The sequence below is a fragment of the Hippoglossus stenolepis genome, chromosome 17, assembly GCF_022539355.2.
Source record: "Hippoglossus stenolepis isolate QCI-W04-F060 chromosome 17, HSTE1.2, whole genome shotgun sequence".
NCBI classification, from domain to species: Eukaryota; Metazoa; Chordata; class Actinopteri; order Pleuronectiformes; family Pleuronectidae; genus Hippoglossus; species Hippoglossus stenolepis.
Genome location: NC_061499.1, coordinates 18,931,645 through 18,950,139, shown reverse-complemented (window position 1 = coordinate 18,950,139; position 18,495 = coordinate 18,931,645). Strand labels below are relative to the sequence as shown.

General features: G+C 40.8%; 1 protein-coding gene across 1 annotated transcript; it reads right to left on the bottom strand.

The window, feature by feature from the left end:
• Window positions 1-302: 302 nt before the first annotated feature.
• On the bottom strand, window positions 303-18,134 carry oprd1a (opioid receptor, delta 1a). Its single transcript, XM_035182005.2, has 3 exons — window positions 17,661-18,134; window positions 7,065-7,420; window positions 303-4,911 (listed from the first exon to the last, which is right to left on the bottom strand). The coding sequence occupies exons 1-3, from the start codon at window positions 17,906-17,908 to the stop codon at window positions 4,382-4,384; spliced, it is 1,134 nt and encodes a 377-aa protein (XP_035037896.1). The 5' UTR covers window positions 17,909-18,134; the 3' UTR covers window positions 303-4,381.
• Window positions 18,135-18,495: the final 361 nt, after the last annotated feature.

The following is an 18,495-nucleotide window of genomic DNA, read 5'->3' as shown; positions in this document are numbered from 1 at the left end:
CTGGGGCCATCGTTGTGTTTATCTCCCTTACATTGCAATCCCATGGAACGACGACGACGTCGGACTCTGAAGCACTCTCTACTTTTCAATTGAATCATGGTGTTGCAAGATAGATTACTCCATTATGATCCAATCATTGTCAAGAAAATACCATGCTTTCCTGATCGCACTAGTTTCCAGGAAACCAAACCAGAAGCTTTTAAAAAGAGAGCTCATGCAATTTTTCTATCTGCTTCATTTTATTGAATTTTTGCCAACAATCTAAGTTAGGCTTTAAACATTAGAAATGTTTTCTACAACAAATGCACATGAAGAAGCTAACACAACAAAAGACAGACTATAGTGTCAAGTATCATCAGCAGACAATTGCCTTACACACTGTACTGTAGTTATTGGTTTTACAGATAATTTGCGTCTTACACAAATGTCAAGTTTTTATATTCACACAAGCTTTTCGGTATTGAGTTTACAATGTAAAGCAGTTTTATAGCAAGTAGAAAAAAAAGGCAAAACATTTGATGACAATATTACAAGGTAAATAACAAAATACTGAAAAGAAGGATGTGAGAGCAGAGGAGACGGAATAAAGGTGCAATCAGTAATATGAAGTCTTCATTAACACTTCAGTAGCTCCTCTAACATGTCTGAGCAACAGCCTCCGCTCCGCTACCTCACCTCCCACGTGCTTTCCTCCCATCCCTCCCACACACCTTATCCACACAGTGTCGTTCATCAATAGCTAAGTTAATTAAAGGGAACATGATAAAACAAGGCTTGAATGAGTTACTACAGAAAATCACACTGGTGTCCACAAACATCCATGGGGTAATTGACAAAAACCAGACCCTGTTTCCAAGTTTTACATGTAAGCACATTATCCATATTCACATATCAATGTTTGCCTTGTACAGACAGATCCTGTGTTTGAGTTGCCATGACCACAACCTTAACCCTATAGTGACCAGGTGAGAATTTAAAGAACAAACAAAAATATATCTCTTGGAAAGTAATTCAGTTTTTTTTTCTGTGATCAGTTATTTTCAGTGTTTTTAGCCTGTGATTTTTTTCCCATCAATGTTTTACGATGCTTAATATTAATATTCTCATTAATACTCTGCACACAAATAAGCTCTGGTGAAGGTTCTGGTGACTGATTAACTGAATTAAATCTCATTATAGAGAATATTTTAGTAATCAATTTTGATGGCGTGCTGCTGCCACCTGCTTGATGACTCTAATTTATCTTGTGCTGGCATTCCAAAACATGGGTTTTAGGGGGTAATTTGGGAAATGTTTTTGACATTGACATTTTGATTGGCTGCTGTTTGCTCCTCCATATTTCATGGTAGTGAAGGTCAGAGGGTATGGCAGCTGCAGGAGAAGAGTTTCATTTCCGAATGGCCTCAGGTGTGGAAGAGAGTGATTGCAAATCTGCGAAGCCATTAAGCCAAAGTTGGATGTCCGGCATTGATCGTAACACTTGGATGCCTCCGCTACTTAGTTATTGTCACTTTGTGCAACGAGATGGTGAAATTTTACTGAATGTTCCTTTTGAACTCGACCACACAGAGCAAATTCAGTATCCAGTAACAATTTGAACATTGAAGAATGACAAATTATCGACAATGAGGCTAATTCTGTTCCTACAATTTGATGAAAACATTATCAATTTTTCTTCCCCATGTGATAATTCTAAAGAAAATCCATTTAACTCACTCCCGCCCTTTAATCCTACTCTGAAAGCATGTGGTTGATTACATATATTTTAACCCATCGATTAATCAAATGCGCTTTTCCCCAAGAGTTTTTTTTGTTAGGAAAACTATTTTTATACATGCTGCCCTTAAATAGTTTGATTTTGCAAAAACAATGAGAGACATTCCACCTGACAGAGGCAACACTTTTTTAAAGCTAAGCAGAGAGCGGGTATATACAGTACAGTACACTTTAAATCACCACTTTCCTTGCAAGAAAAATATTTAGGAATGTATCACACTGTAAAATTGCCAATCTCTTGCCGTACACAGAAAAGCAAATGTTTACTGTTTCTGTCTCTGTTGGTAACTCTGGAGTTAACCCACAAGCAACTGTTGAATCTGAATCTTCCTACTTTTAGTTCTCCGTTTTTTCCATGAGCTTAATGCACTGCACTGAATTAATGAAATCTAGTGTGAAGAAAACACAGAAAATCACAGGTTGATCTTTTAGTCATTTTTGGCTGAAGACAAATTGTTAAAATATAAAAGCTTTATATTATCTACAAATTCACATTCTTTTTTATTATTTACCTTTTTGGATTTATGTTCTGTTTGAATGTGCTTATTCTGCTTCAGCATGCTTCAGAATGCCAACTTTACATTCAACATATATTTAACATAATGTGTTAACGTGTCAACACAAGTGTATTAAGCCTTTAAAATAGTTGCACATGAGAGCAACAGCAATCAACTCTGCATTAATACTGCTGACTCATCTGTTATGCAAAGATGAAATGTTCATTAACTTCACAGCACCTATTGATTGATGCCTATAAAGGGATTGGTGTGAAGATCCATTGGAGTAAATACATTACCCAGAATAATTTACCCCTCTGGTTAATGCCACTCAGTATCTCTTCAATCTGCTAAAGATTTTCAGTGAGACAGATGACAGCCCTTTTTACCCATTTAAATTGCAGAGCAATAATCTTCTTGAAGCAGTTTGTTTGCTGACATCAAGACAGTCATCTTTATCAGCACTTTGATGGAGCTGCTCTCAGTCGATGCTCTATGACTATATTTGATGTAACACCGAATCCAATAAGGAGTCAAGTGTTGTTGGCGCCAACAGGATTCTTCAGTGACAGGTTTGATCATTCTGCAGTGATTCTGCTCGGAGGCTCTCTTTGGGACCGACACCCTCCATGAAAGCTCCTAATCTCACTTTCAACACAGTTGATGGTTGCAGACATTTACATCAGTCTAAAGCAGGAATAGGGAACCTTCAGCCAACAGGTTATATACAGTCTGCAAGACAGTTTGATCCGGCCAGGAAGGCATCTCATCAATACAAAATAGGCAACTCAGAAATACAAAAACAATTCATGAGAGCAATTTCTTCATGTCCTTCAGGGCGGTCCCTTCTGGCTGTATGCCTGTCAGCGCACTGTCAGAGTAACAAAACACACATGTTCTATTATGTGTCATCACTGACAAACAGCATGGTAAATGTCAAGAAGAGAAAAGATGATGCAAAATGTTGCGAAGAAGGCAAATCTCAAGCATCTTTACAGCTGGTAACATGTGTAGCTCATCTTTGACGACAACTGTTCTTGGATAAAGTTAACGGCCTTCAGCGAAGATTGTGTGTCCAAAAAGCAGCTTTCACAAGACCACATATTGATCGAGACAATGCTACACACGCAAGTTTAGCTAATAGCTGGTCTTGTTGCTGCTCAACCTGACAAAGTCACATTTTTCTAAAGGGTGAATTACTGATATGGCACAGGATATTGAAAAGAACAGAAGGGCAGCGCGCGACAGTCTTTCTCTATGGCCTTTGAGCAAGTTGTTTTGCCTAAATCCAGCAGGCGAAAGCATCATCACTACCATCTGACTTCAGACGTCTTGACAAAGAGAAGCAGTTTCGGCCATCATATTATAGAGGTTAGTGTGATATGTGTTCAATAATTTAGTATGGCCTAAGGAGGAATTTTATAAAAGTTGAAATGGCTCTTGATCAGAAAAAAGTTCCCCATCCAAGAGAAAAAAGAAAAAGCTAACCTCTAAAAGGCTTGTTTGTTTTGTGTTGATGTAAAGTTTTGTTTCTGGTGTGTAGTTTTCCTTCAAAGTACTCCATCACCAATATCTCATTTGCTTCTCTGAATGTACAGGCAAGTGTTTCTTAAAAGGAATAACAAAGTCTGACTTCAAAAGGCCAATGTTTTATACTGTTGCACAAGATTCATCTTGACAGAGCCTGTCTGATTCAGTACAATGCTCTTTGATGGGTTGTGTCTGCTGATGCATTCGTTGCTCGACAAGGCAGAAACCTGCAGGTGTTTCCTTGTCTCGTTTTTCATCATCAAAACGTCCTGTTATCTTAAATCATGGTCTTCTAGGTAGACAAATCATGGAGGTGGAGATTTAATTTTTCTGTAACCTGGCTTTGTTATCAGAACTTTAATAGAAATGTAAGATCAGAGTGAAACAAATTTTCCAATAACTTTAGCTGTTCCTGTGACTCAAACTGGAGACGATACGTAGTTTGACTGTATTTTGACACTAGCTTTTCTTGTGGAGATATTTCAAAACTCTGTTGTGGAGATCTGAGTTTCCTCCGATTGCAGATCTTGTTGGATCCTCCTTGAGCGAGAGCCATGGGGGACCCCGTCCATGCCTAGTCATGCTGGCTTTTTCATTGCTTCTGTTGGAGCACAGACGGACACAGGCTCCCTGGTGGTGTTGCGGCCTCTGCTCAGACTGTTCTGCTCCACATGGGTGCGACAGGGGAGGCAGAAATCTCTGAAGCATCGCTTGAAATTTTCATCCAAAAATGCATAGAGCACAGGGTTGAGGCTGCTGTTGGTGTAGCCCAAAGCGATGCACAGGTGCCAGCTGGCTATCACCAGGGGATTCCTCGTGTCTATCTCCACCATGGTCTTCACGATGATGAAGATGTGTATGGGGGTCCAGCAGATAATGAAGGCAGCCACAATCACCAGCACCATGCGGGTGATGCGGCGCATGTTGCGGTCTTTCTCTTTTGAGCCTGAAAGCAGGCGGACGCTCTTCAGACGAAGGATCATCAGGCCGTAGCATATGGTGATGACCATTACAGGAACCACAAAAGCAAAGATGAAGACGCAGATCTTAGTCACCGTGTCCCAATACCAATCCGGGTCAGGGAACTTCAGCATGCACATGGTTCTACCTGGAAAAGATGGCAGAATTAGTTAATGTAGGGTTGCACTATTAATGCCAAGAAACTATGGGAAAGGCATGGTTGTAATGCTAGAAAAGAATGACTCTTTACTATGTCTAATTTGAAATACTTCAAGTGAAAAGTTGGCAATAACTGGAGACAAGATAATGTTTTTAGGTAACCATGGTCTTTCCTGTATGGGAGGTATTCATGGTATGGCAAAGTAACTAAGATCATTATATACTAAGTGGAAAAGCAGTGTCTAAGGGACACACTCCAAAGCAATTAATTTCCCTAACTTTAATGTTACCTGGCCAATCACTGCCTGATTATCAGTTTCGTTAATTAAGCCATTTGGAAGGAAGGGTTTTTCTCAAGTTCTCTGTTTGGTCAGGAGTGACCACTTGTGTGAACTGAGAGTTATATAACACTTTGCTCCATAAATGGCACAGCTGGCTCTGAACATTGGCACTGGATGTAAATTGTGTAGTTTATCCTATATGAACACAATTGCCAGGAATATAGGTCAGTCTTTTGGATCAGTTCCTTACACAAGGTTTCCCTCCTCTCAAGATTCATTTAGTGACATGCAGAGTCCCAGGTAAGCGCACTCACCAAATGTGAATGAACTAGGTCTACCTCTCCTCAAGTTTCATCACTATTACACCTTCTGGTTAAAAATATTTACTACTTTTCACAATTCTTTGATTTTCTCTCAACATCCACTGATGCTGTAGCGCTACACAAGAGATGTGATGATACCGGTTTTGGCGCCAGGGACACTGTCAAGCTGAACTTGGCAGCAAGCGTTAACCCCTAAGAGAGTCCGCAAGAATGTGGCAGCACATTGTCAGTATCAGTATTTCTGAAAATCCATCTAACTAATCAATCATCTTGTCCAATGAATTTGTGACCAACCCGAGTAGGCATTTAGTTAAGTGGAGGACAATCTTGCTCTCTCAGGTCCGGATTTGTGTAGATCTTATCCCACCTGTCTTCCTTATCTGTAACTATTATACTACAAACTGATCTATGGCTGAGTAAAGTCACATGACTACCTCTAACGGTAAATCCACTTCTTTGAGGCTGCAGCAATGATTTGTTGGTACTTATCTCTAACACCAGCTGAGACACACTTCACATAACAAAAGCTACAATAAACTGAGTCACATTTACGCTAGTGCAGTCAGGCTGTTGCTACATTGTTGAGTAAGCACTGGAGACTGTCGAACTGAAAAATTACAAGAGGGGCATTCAGAGAGTAAATACCTCCGCCAAGGACCAACAGTCGCCTCATGAAACAACATTTAAATTCACTAGAACTGGATTTTTATTTGGTTCAGCACGACATTGTACAAACTCATGCATATCAGTCACCCAAGCATTACTGACAGTCCTGCTAACTAACAGACAAACTAAGGAACACAGACAAAAGCATAACCTCCTTGGTGGAAGTACCTAGCTTCAATTCATTCATATAATTATATGGTATTTGTCTAGTGAAGGACCATGGATTGGGGACCGACGATTGATCTCAGGAGCAGGAAAAAAATCCAAGCCCAATTTTGGCCTAACATTCCAAGATTTAAGTTTAGGTTTTACCAGATGGTAAGTTTCAACAAAATATATGCAATAAAATATATACCTATATCAAAATATTATAATTTAGTACTCTCCCTATCTCCCATGGTCTTATTGCAGCCACAAAAAACTCTATCTATAAGAAAAGCTGACTCACTCAGCTCTATGGTCGGTTGAATAGTATTTCAAAAAGTACATTTTACAGTTGATCAGCCTCTGGCAGATGGACACTGGTATTCTCTCAAGAGAATCAAGAAAGGCCTCTGTGAGTATAACAGAAGGTTTTTGATTCTGAGCAATGGACCAAATTATCCACAATGGATCATTTTGGGACCTTGAGTGGGAGTGGATTCATAATCATGGTTGTTCTTGCTTTTCCTTTGTGTGCCATGTACCCTCTAATAAATGTCTTAAGGATCTTCTCAACTGTTAATTACATCCTTTTTCCAGCACTTGGTTGAGCCATATAGAATCAGCTCTCACTCACGGCTGAATAAAAAAACATATATAGTAGTAGTATGTAGTTTTACTTGTTTGAAGAAATTGTACTTTAAAGACAGTCTAAGAAAATCCAGTCTCACCATTGTCTGCCACTTTGGTCACAGCCATGACAATAATGGGAACTCCAATCGCTGACGACAGCACCCAGATGAGCACGTTGATCAGCTTGGCCTTGACTGGCGTACGAAACTCCAGCGCCCTGACGGGGTGGCACACGGCGATGTAGCGGTCCACGCTCATCATGGTGAGGGTGAAGATACTCGTGAACATGTTGTAATAATCAATGGCAATAATAAGCTTGCACAGGACTTCCCCAAACGGCCAAGTGTTCATGAGGTATTTGGCACTTTGGAAAGGCAGCGTGCTGGTGGCCAAGGCATCGGCGAGGGCCAAGTTGAAGATGTAGATGTTTGTGGCCGTCTTCATCTTGGTGTACCTAATTGTGATCGCAGAGCAGAGAAAAAAGCATTAACAATAAGGAGCTGTGGTAATGAGAGCAGCTGCTGGGTATGAAAGTCTCTGTTATGGGATGTGGGGATTTGAAAGTATGGCTCAGATGAAGAGTTATGTCCCCTGTGCTATAAATGTGCAGTGCAGAGTTGTGAATGCACAGTAATATGCTAATTCATCACAGCTTAGATTTTTTGAAAATGAGTGATTTGAGATAATGGTTACAATTGGGTTTGTTGGCCTCTGATCAAGCAGCTTATTTGCAGGGAAAGCACCAGAGAGCTGTGTCCGTTTTTGGGGAATCCCTCATCACAAACCATGTAGGCTTTTTCTATCCTGTATATAAATCTCAGCTGATTTTCTAGGGGATAAATTGGGACATCCAAATACAATCCAATTCACATTCCCTGAACACCGCCCAGAGGCACAAAGGGCAAACATGAGGGAACAGAAGGTATAATATACCATATATTGTACACTGCATATTACAATGCGTCATGCACACTGTATATATTATACCATATAGAATTGCACATACTTATTATGTCCTTCTACTTTGTAAATGAATGATAGAGAATTGGTTGTATTAAAAAGGACAGCACATTCTACAATGATTAATGCATCTGACATTTTAATGGAAAAAAGAGAAAAAGATGGGGGGCTCTATAGGAAATAAATTGAGGGCGTAGGTTGTAATAGTAATAGGAAGGGGCGGCATTTTTTGGAAGCAGGGGGTTTCGGTTATAACCAAACACACAAACGCAGACTCCACGGAGTCACTTGTAATCATTTAACTCATCCTTTCAGACAATAAAAATGAAACCAGATCTGCTGTGTTTGGGTTGAATCAACACCGTATCTTAAACTCAGACAGTTATAATAATAAATTACCCAACGATCGACCACATCAAGCAGTGATCAATAGAAACAGGCAGATAGAGGATGGGAAGGAGGGGTTACATATGTCCGTGAGCTCAGTCAAAGATTATGCATGTAGCGTGCTCTCATGCACACCCTGAAATACAGGCACAGAGAGAGACAAGACACACAGTGTGTTTTATCATGGCTATATGTGAAGGTGTAGACACCATAGCAGGAACCACAGGCAGTTTTGAGTTCTTTGGCAGGTGTATTTATGTGTCTCTCTGTCACTGATTTCACAAGATTTACAGAAAATCTGCTCAAGAAAATGCTGATATACAGCATTGTCAGACTATTAGGTATCACTGGTGTGTGTAATGAGATGGTGTCATTAATACAGTATCAGTCAAACACAAAACAGTGAAGACATGACCTCAGTGGGATAATTATGTTAGCTTCATCTATTCCTCCAAGGAAGATTTACAGTCTTGTTGTCACTCCACGCAGATTGTAACAGTGCTAATTGGACATCTCCTCAGTGGAGCAACATGCTTTATGTAGGCCATTATTTCTTTGCTGAAACTGTTTTCATTGCACTGTGTCACAATTTCAACATAAGCCTTTCACGGAAAAAACACCAAATCTAACCCATGACAATAGAAGTGCCACAGGCCCTTGATTCATTTCAAGTGGCTGATGGCGTGCCCTTGCAACATTCGACATCTGTAGTCTCTCAGGAAAACTGACTCAGCACCTCGTGACACTTATTGTGTCATCCTTCCTGTTTTCCTCTTAATGCTAGAGTTGATGAGCCTGGAAAAGCTATCAAAAGTAGGCTGCATTTTAAAAGATTACGCTCATTTACTTTACTGCTACTATCATCCCTTCTTTATAAGGGTATGTCTCTCCGGCTTAGCACTCAGGTCATTTGCAGTGGGAACATGGGTAGGGTGTCTGTTAAATGATTGGTCTCTTTATTTATTGATGGCTATCGAGATGTAAAGAGGATTTCAACAAGTAAGATAAGATGCGTTTCAGGAACAACTTACCACCCCTACCTTTAACCAGTGATTTAACACATCAAAAACTTGGGTTAAATTGTTAATATTTATTTTTAGAGCCACTATGATGACAAAACTAATTATGCCAACAGGATATGAACAGCTCATCAATGGTCTGATGATTCTCAGGAAAGTTCTGGAGATTTATTTCTCTACAATTTCTAAGCAGAGTTAAGGATGTTTATTCACAACGGACGTCTGATGTTATGATATACTGATTAAGTAGAAGTCCTACCCAGTGATTTCGATATGTTTCATGTGTTGGGGTTTGAGTTTTTAACTAAATTTCACCTCACTACAGAGTTTGCCTCATGTCTCTTTCCCAGGACCTCCCATTCAACTGCCCCATTTTATTAGACTACACCTCAACGGTGGAGGATGAAGTCAGGTCTATTTTTTATTTTTGCCAATTTTTCAATCTGGACAAGAAGAAACAGTAAAACAGTAAAGTCAGCAGCAGACAGATGCTTCTGAACATTCCCTTGCATGTTTGATCATCCTGATCCGACGCCTGTATCAGGGTTACACTTAAAGCAAAAGACAGGACTGAGCTTTTGATCGTTATGTAAGGTCTGTCTATGAAGCAGGCACTATATTAATGCAAAGCTTTGAACCCCTGGAAAACATTTTTAAAAAAGCCTTTGCTCAGAAAGTCTTGGACATAAAATGGCATCAGACAATATCAAAACTGCTTTATAGCCTCATACGCAGAACAAAGGCTGCTCTCTGTTTAGTTTTGTATCTCAATCTGTTTGAAGCCATTGATTTCGTACACCTAAAGCTCGCCTTTTCATAAGTGAATCGTGATTCAAAAGACATCGCTTTCCACTCTGCCTAATCCAAGCTGATAGGGCGGCCCTGCACAAAGCATATCCAGCTCCATGGCAAAGCTTCCACTTCCAACCTCCCTTGAGTAAACAAGGGTTAATGTGGACCTTGAAGCTTTACCTGCATCTGGTTAAAAGAACAAAAAGGCTGCAAACTACCATGTGACAGAGGGCTCCCTGGCCTTCATGTCTAAACAAACAGACAGCCTCCACTGACAGAAAAAAGTATTGACCAACCTGACCTCTGACATCTGGAGGCAAGAACATGTGAACGATTTCTGCCTGTTCACCAAGATGGAGTGCCATTGATCAGAGTCCATTCAGCTTGTCATTAATCAAATGCCACCAGCTCGGCACTATTTAACTGCCCACTAACCAACAAGAGTTGCAAGTGAGGTTTTCCATGTCAAGTCCTGAAACTTACAAAGCACAGTGAAAAGAAGAACATCCAATGGGTCCAAATTTTTGCTGTAGACAAACAAATGATCTAATTTAGTAAATTTGTTCCGAAAATATAAAAGGTCACATCTTTTCTCTAAAAAGTACAACTTGATTTGTTTAACTTATTAGTTTTAATCATTCACCTTGGATATTACTTATTTTCACCACATTTCCAATGATTATAAGATGATGAGATGGACGTACCTATACACAGTGTGTATTTGTGTGTCCATCTTAGTGTGGACCAATTTTTGTATTTGACCTTACTCTGGGATGGACCTTCAAAAGGCTGTTTGATGGTTGAAACTTTGTTTTAACGGTTCTGCAGAATGGAAATATAATATAGAAAACCCTTGTCCTTAATGCCACTGATGGACGTTAGGTGAACTGCAGTCATCCTGGTGATAGTGTTACTTGCACAATATGAGCGAGCAAGCATCCTGTGCATCAGCCAAAATGAGATTGACCTGCATCATGTTGATAGATTAGGTAACTAAAATGACACTGTTTTTACACATATACATTAGTTTGACTATAATCTGTACCTGAGACTAGAGGCTATTCAACTCATCAGTGCTGGCACACGCATTGAAACAATAGTGTGGAGATAAGTCTGAATATGTGAGACTGTAGTTTGACCGGTGTGGAGTTTCTGTTGGAGTCTGTGCTGCGCTTGAAACTGCTCGTTTCTTGATATTAGCAGACTCCATAACAGCAAATAACCTTTGCTAAACGGAACAAGTCTCTAGATACACGTGGTTACACATCCCACCCCGCAACCACCGAATAAATTCTCAACTTGTGTGAAACACTGCTGCAGGCTTCATTATCGTCATCCTGTGTCATGCTGACCCCACTCTGCTTTGTTGGGAAATGAAGAAATGGCTGAAAGCGCTGCACACAACGAAGAGGAGTAGTTGGTAAAAGAAGAAAATTGCACCAGTGCTTTACCATTTCTGAAGTGTGTGTGTATGAGTGTGTTTGTGTGTGTATAAAATTAGTGGAGCAGTCGAAAGATGCAATAGAGCTTTGTAGATCGACACACTCATCACCATACAACCAATGCACATAATGCGATCATCCCTACACCTCAACTTTTTGTTGTATTTGTGTAAAACATTTGCAAAAGTTAGTTACAGCTTTCTAACTGACAGGCTATCATGTCAGGCTGTATTTACGCACGAAAAGAGATACGTCAGTTTGAAAAAGAAATTACCGTCACTACCCACATAATTCAATAAGTCCGTCACATTAACACGGACTACATCAACACCCACAAGAGGGCACTACAGAGTCAAGACTTTCTGACAACAACAGACATAACGATGGTGTTGGAGGTTGTGATAATGAGCATCAGCCATGTTGAAATTTCTGACTCGTGGCCTTTGATTGTCTTGCTTGAACTATTAGCTTCACTGCCCCTCATGATTTCCATGTGGTACTTCTCCATTTTGTCCATATTAGTAAACAAATACAGATGAATGCAGTAGTATGGATCAGGGCCGTCCTGGCTGCACTGTAAAACATCCGGGGCTGATCTTGTCCATTATATTGATGCTAAATCATTACTGGGGCATGAAGGCAACATTGTCGGTAATACAGAATTCAAGTTTTTAAAGTTTATCCAAAAGCATAGATTTCTATATGTTGTTACTAAGCCCGTTGTTGCTTGTTATTGTACTAATAAAATCATTATTAAAATAACCAGGCCTTTATCCAGTCCATCTGAGCACCCTAAGAGATATGTGATGCCTCCACTTCTGCAGGCTGGACAGTTTACACAACACAATGTCACAAATACTGTAAATCTCAAATATCATTTTTTTATTTCATAACATGAAAGTACAGCCCGATTGCCCAAGCCAGGCGACACCCATGGTATAGATTAAAGGCTCCGTCTCTTTCCGTATAAATATCTAACGTTGAGTATTATTGAGCCTGACAAAAGTAACTGGTTAAAGCTAAGTAGTAGTTCATAGACATACCATGCCACCTCTGTTAGTTTCTGTCGGTCAGCAAGCAACACATCGTCAGCAACTCAAAGTTTTACAAAGTCAAAATGGAAATAAATGATAAACTTAATCAGTTTCAAAAAATTAATTAAGCCTTCTGAGAGTGAATATATGTAACAAGAGCCGAAAAATAAGCTTGAAAACAAATTCAGCAAGTCAAAGAGAAACAGAAAGTAGATATATAATATAATATATTCACATATACTTTAGCATTTTAGCATTTGTATTTAGATCAGTCCCGATCCCTCTATGCCGACTGCTGTTACACCACATGATCTGACCCCATCAATCCTGTCAGTGCTCGTATAAAAGGCAAGCTCGCCTTCCCTGTTTCCAGGGCTGATGGCCTCACACACAAAGACATACATGCTGCTCGGGCGAGATCGAAGACAAGCAGTGAAGACGCTGTGGAAATAAACTGGCTGACTGTCTGGCATCTCACGCACACACACACAGATACACGCAACTTTTTTCAAATTTCCACTCCAGTCGCTCAGAAGCTTTTTAACTCATGCTTTAGCCTTAGCTTTTGTCTTTGTTACTATATAACCACTGATGTCCAGCATAGAAGCGATGTCCAGGATCTGCTGCCTTGCCTGACTCACAAGCAGCAGCTCATTTAAATGTCCACTTTCATACAGACTAATCCATCCCTCCACTAGCTGTGCATCCAATTGATCTCAAATGGGGGCCACTTGACAATAAATTGCCAGTTGCTATCTAATAGGTGTGATACGAGGAATGGGAGGCGAGGTAGGGGATTGCTGGGCGATAAGTGGAGCCGTGTGATGCTGACCTCTCCTGCGTGACAGAGTGGACCATCTCCAGAGGGGTCCGTGTCAGCCTCTCCATCGGCAATCAGACTGAGAGCCCTCTGTGTCACCCATTGCCCAAACCACATTGGTGTGAGCATCCATGCAGACGCTGCTATGAATGGGGTTTGTGTGCATCTGAGTGTCTCGAGTACCCAAGAATCTAACTGGAGGGAAATATGCAAAATTTATAGCCTTTGCTATATTTATATACTGCCTGATGTGGCAGGAAAATAAATCAAAGCAGGATGCTTTCTAATGGGCTGTCGTAATGAGCTAAAACAGAATCAATTCTGGTCTTTGATTAATCTGTGAAGCCATTTATCAACACAAATCACCAAAGACACTCTTGTTCCAGCTTCTGACGTGTGATTATTTGCTGCTTTTTTTGTTGGACGGACTACAAACTATTTTTATTTTATATATTTTCTCAATTAATAATAGTGAAATTCACCTGTCACAATACAACAAAACCCTATTCTTCACATTTCTCGTTTTGTTTGAGGAGCACTGAATTTTCTGATTGCTGTCGACTCAGATTAAGGAAAGCAACAAATCTACACAATATCATGGTTTTGTCATCTGTTTATTTTCCGCCTCTTTATGAAGAGTGTTTTCAGTTTAATTATGAGTTGTTTCTGTGTCTCATGTTTTCCCACTCCCTATGTTCTGTTTCCTGTTTTATTTTGTAGTTTGTGCTCCTAGTGTGTTCTCTTTCTTCACTTCCTGTCTTTGTGACTGTCTGCACCAGTCCTCATGTGTTCCACCTGTGTTCAATTGCCCCTGCCTGCCCTGTGTGTATATAAGTCTCTGTGCTTCCGCTTGTCCTTGTTGGTTCGTTGTCTTAATGCCTCATCTCCTGTGCTCGCGTCCCCCGCATCTTCTCGTCTCGTAAGTTTCTAGTGTTTTCCCCTGTGTGCTCTTAGTTTTTCAGTTTTGACTTTTTGAGATTCCTCTGTTTGTTGTTTTCTCCTGCTAAGACACTTTTTGTTTAAAACTCTGCATCTTGGGTCCACCTGCATAACCCTACCCTGACATTTATGATGCACCTTGAGTTGAAGGTTTTGGCAAAGGTCCCATTTTGAATGGAATTCTGGAAACAAGAGTTCTCCATTCTGATTGGCTGGATGATTTAGACTAACTTTTAGTACTAACTAAGATGTAGGGAGTTTGTTTGATGCTCTAATTAGACTATGGGTAGTAAACAGCAACAGGGAAGCTTTGGTTATTTGTGTAACAGACCACAGTTGATCTGTGTTCAACCCCCAGATTTCTGATTAATTGCAAAGTTTACATAATATATACAGTTTTACTGTTGCTGTCACTTTTTAAACTAATAATAGCGTAAAACGTAATCCACCAACTGGTAAAAACAGTAAGAAGAGAAGCCTCCCCCATCATTTAATCATTGGAGCATTTTGGCTTCCCAATTAAATATACTGATGACACGACAAGACCAGTGTTTCCTACATTATTGATTCAGTCTTTGACAGTAACATGGGTGCACACAGTTGGCTCTCACGTGCAATAGAGCCCAAGTGACAGAGAACTCCAGTAAATACCTCTCGCGGATACAAACCCAACTGCAGCTGAAACTATGAGGTCTGATTGTTTCAATGGTAAAAACTTTATGGACGATAGCACGAGCATGTGTGACCGAGGGAGCATGAGGCAAATAGCGCTACAGACAACTCTATAGGAATCAACGAAGCAAAACCCTGCGAAGTGTCTTTTTTTTTTTTGGCGAAACTGCTGATCCGAAAAATAATCTGATGCAAACCTAAAAACCGTGATCTGATCCAAACCCTGAATTCTATGATCCAGTGCACCACCAGTAACCATCAACAACAAAAAAGTTTGGTAGGTACAGTGATTGTATATAAAGATGGCATGACACCCAAAAGTAAAGCCAAAACTCAATCAATCTCCATCACCCCCTGGTGGCTGGCTGAAGTATAGGTTATTAACTCCACCCCTGCCATATTAGCAGATGGAACATGGACCTAACTTAAAAGTCACATCTGATGTATCATCCCTAACTTGCTCCTAACACCAGTATCAACAGGTGTCACTACAGTCAAAGTCTTGAGGATTGAAACTTTTAGCTGCATATTTGTTACTATGCCTCAGACGTTATGATTTATTGTTTATTGTTGTTAGTGTAGACTAAATCCAGTGAAGCCACTTTAGTTTTCAAGTGAACAAATCAACAGTGTGCACCAAAGCACATTTAACTACAGGAAGGCGAAGGATTTTACCATGTGCAAGTCAATTGTTTAAATTTTTGGCTTCACATCACGGTATCTGTATCACAGGTTTGTTGTCTAAACTTGCTGTCTAAGCTGAGCAGCTGTTCCACTGCAGATAATACATTCTGACCAGGATGGTGAATGTGTTCAGCTCCCCTCTGCCTCTGTCTGGCATCACTGAAGAGTCCTCTCATTCACACGAAACACAGATGCCAGGCGAAGCGTTGTGCACTGTTTGATTCACTGCCTTTTCCCAAGCTCCTGTCAATCCCCTTTTTGTCTCCCTTTTACCTCCACCCCTCCCTCTTCTCTTCCTTGTCTCATGTGTCTTGGCCTGCCCATTAATTTCACTCCGACTTCTTGAAAGGAAATAATGGGAAGAGTTAAGAATAAATGAATTTTTCTTGTTTCAGTATCTAAAGCTTGGCCTCAAAAGCATTCGCTGGAGTCTTTTTTCCTGTAGGCTACTTTGCCTTTCTTTTTTTCCTCTTCCTTGTACTCCCTTGTCACTCCCCACACTGTATATATTGAAACACAACCACGGTTCATTCTACCTGCTTGTTTAATTCTTTGACCTGGTGGAGTAATTAATGCTTCAGGTGATATTGGAGGAACATGTACAGGGAATGTTTGAGATTAGCAGGTAATTGCCACGATGATGGACGACAAGCAGCGCTGTTGCGAAATATATAAGCTGTTTTATTTCCGACAAGCTTACAGGTTAGGGCTGGGGGGGCTTCTTGGGAAATGACAGGGTGCTTGTATCTAGTGGGAAAGTGGTTGCAGGCTTTATTATATTGGTTTTAGAGCTGAATGGGGAAGGGCAACTGTAACCATGGATAAGAAATTATGCTGCAAACATCCACTAATGAACAAAATCAATTTATACCAGAAAACTCTATTGGTCAACACAGACCACATTTCAAGAGTCTAAAACCACCAACACTACTTTCCATAAAAATTTAAAAAGATAACACATTCAATTTAAAAACGGGATTATGGTCGACTTCATTACTGTTTATGAGCCAATAAGGAGACCAACACATGACGCAGACTTTAATTTATAGCGAGAGAGCCAACAATCCCATCAAACCAGAACACAGAAGTGCACATTTGATGGTCCACACATCTGAGTGAGCTAATGGTGAAACTTGTTTCCAGCAGCCCTCTTTGTCCGTGGCGCAGTCGAGTCAGACTGAATCGAGAGACGGAGATGACAGGTTGGACCAACCTTCTTCTGCATAAAACTTGCACATGTTGTCGCTTGATGCAGGAATAATTCAAAAACAATTCCATTCCTTCTGCAGGGAACCCTGGGTCTCTTGTTTGGGACATGCACACAAATAGAATGCAGCAGCCACAGCAATGCAAGCAGGGACAATTAATTCTCTCTCTCTCTCTCTCTCTCTCTCTCTCTCTCTCTCTCTCTCTCTCTCTCTGCACAGTGCACAGTACAAATGGTGCAATTAATGTTGATTTTAGTTTGAAAGATTTCGGTTAATGACATATCCATTCTACGAGGTTCTGTTAATTTTTACAGGTTTCTAAACAAAGCTACACATTATAATTCTATATGTAGGTTTGTTGTCTAGAAAGAGTTGAAGTTAATTTCCTCTTTCAAACCTTTCGATGAATTAGAAGCAATTTGTTTGGGTCTGTTTTCAGTACTTTTTATAAAAATGAGAGAAATAGATTAAAAAACAAAGTTAAAGAACAAAATGAAGATTCATGTTTTGGATTAAAATGCACCAACTTGGTTTTAATACTCTCAATACTCAAATTTTGATCATGGGCGATTCTTTTTAGGGTTATCATAAGGCTATTATAATAAGAACACCGTGAAAACACCAGGAGCGCAGTTTCACATGTAAGTCTGGGCTGTGCAGCTCTTATCAAATCTCATTCCAACTTTGACGCAGGTGTCACGCTCAAACCCAAAGACTGTGATGCAAACAGTGTTTACCTGACCACCCCGTACATGACGAGGATGTTGCCCAGGAGTCCCACCACGCAAATGACGGAGTAGAGCGCCGTGATGGATATGGCTATGATCATCCCCCCGGCGCTCCTCGCCGGGCTCTGCCGCTCCGTGTAGTTCTGCAGCCGGTCGTCGCCCAACAAGCCCTCGTCCGGGAATGTGACATTGAAGGGGATGTAAGAGTAGAGGTCGGACAGGGAGAGCTGATCTCCGGGAACCGTGTAGGGCTCCATGCTGCGCGCTCGCTGTGGCTCTGTCCGCTGCGGCCGTGGCGCGGAAAACTTACTCACACAATCAGGCTTTATACGTGGAGTTGTCCGGTGGAGCAAAGTGTGTCCGAGTTTCCAAGGACAGTGTGCAGAATCAGAGAGGTTTGCATGAAAAGAGTTGAGGATACTGATCCAGATGGAGGAGGAGAGAGTGGTACCTCAGCCAGGGTCGGCTGCATATGCGTGCGCGTGTGTGCGCGTGTGTGCGCGCGTGTGTGCGCTCTGGCTGTGTGCACACATCTTATACTCTCTCTGATCCCCATCCCCACAGCACAGGGTGCTCTTTTGCGCCGACGTCAAAGAGGCGCATTTGCTTGGGTGTCAACACTCAGGGAATGGCCAAGTGATGGCTGCGCCCTGCCTGAACCTATACGGTAAGTATCTGATACAATCATATTATACAATCACATGGGTATTTCTTATCTTTAGAACAAAGATAGGCTCAAGAACAGTCTTGAACTGTTTGAAGAGTATCAACCAATCACAAGCATCGGTGCAGGAAAAGACAATTAACACTTCACAATGTATGGATCCATCTACGTATTCCTTTG

What these genes read in the sequence shown, in the direction of transcription:
- oprd1a (XM_035182005.2), bottom strand. Translation starts at nt 17,908, where the DNA reads ATGGAGCCCTACACGGTTCCCGGAGATCAGCTCTCCCTGTCCGACCTC. An exon ending in GTCATGTACGGGGTGGTCAG is followed by an intron (nt 7,421 to 17,660) that starts GTAAACACTGTT and finishes GATCACAATTAG; the next exon opens with GTACACCAAGATGAAGACGG. An exon ending in GACCAAAGTGGCAGACAATG is followed by an intron (nt 4,912 to 7,064) that starts GTGAGACTGGAT and finishes CATCTTTTCCAG; the next exon opens with GTAGAACCATGTGCATGCTG.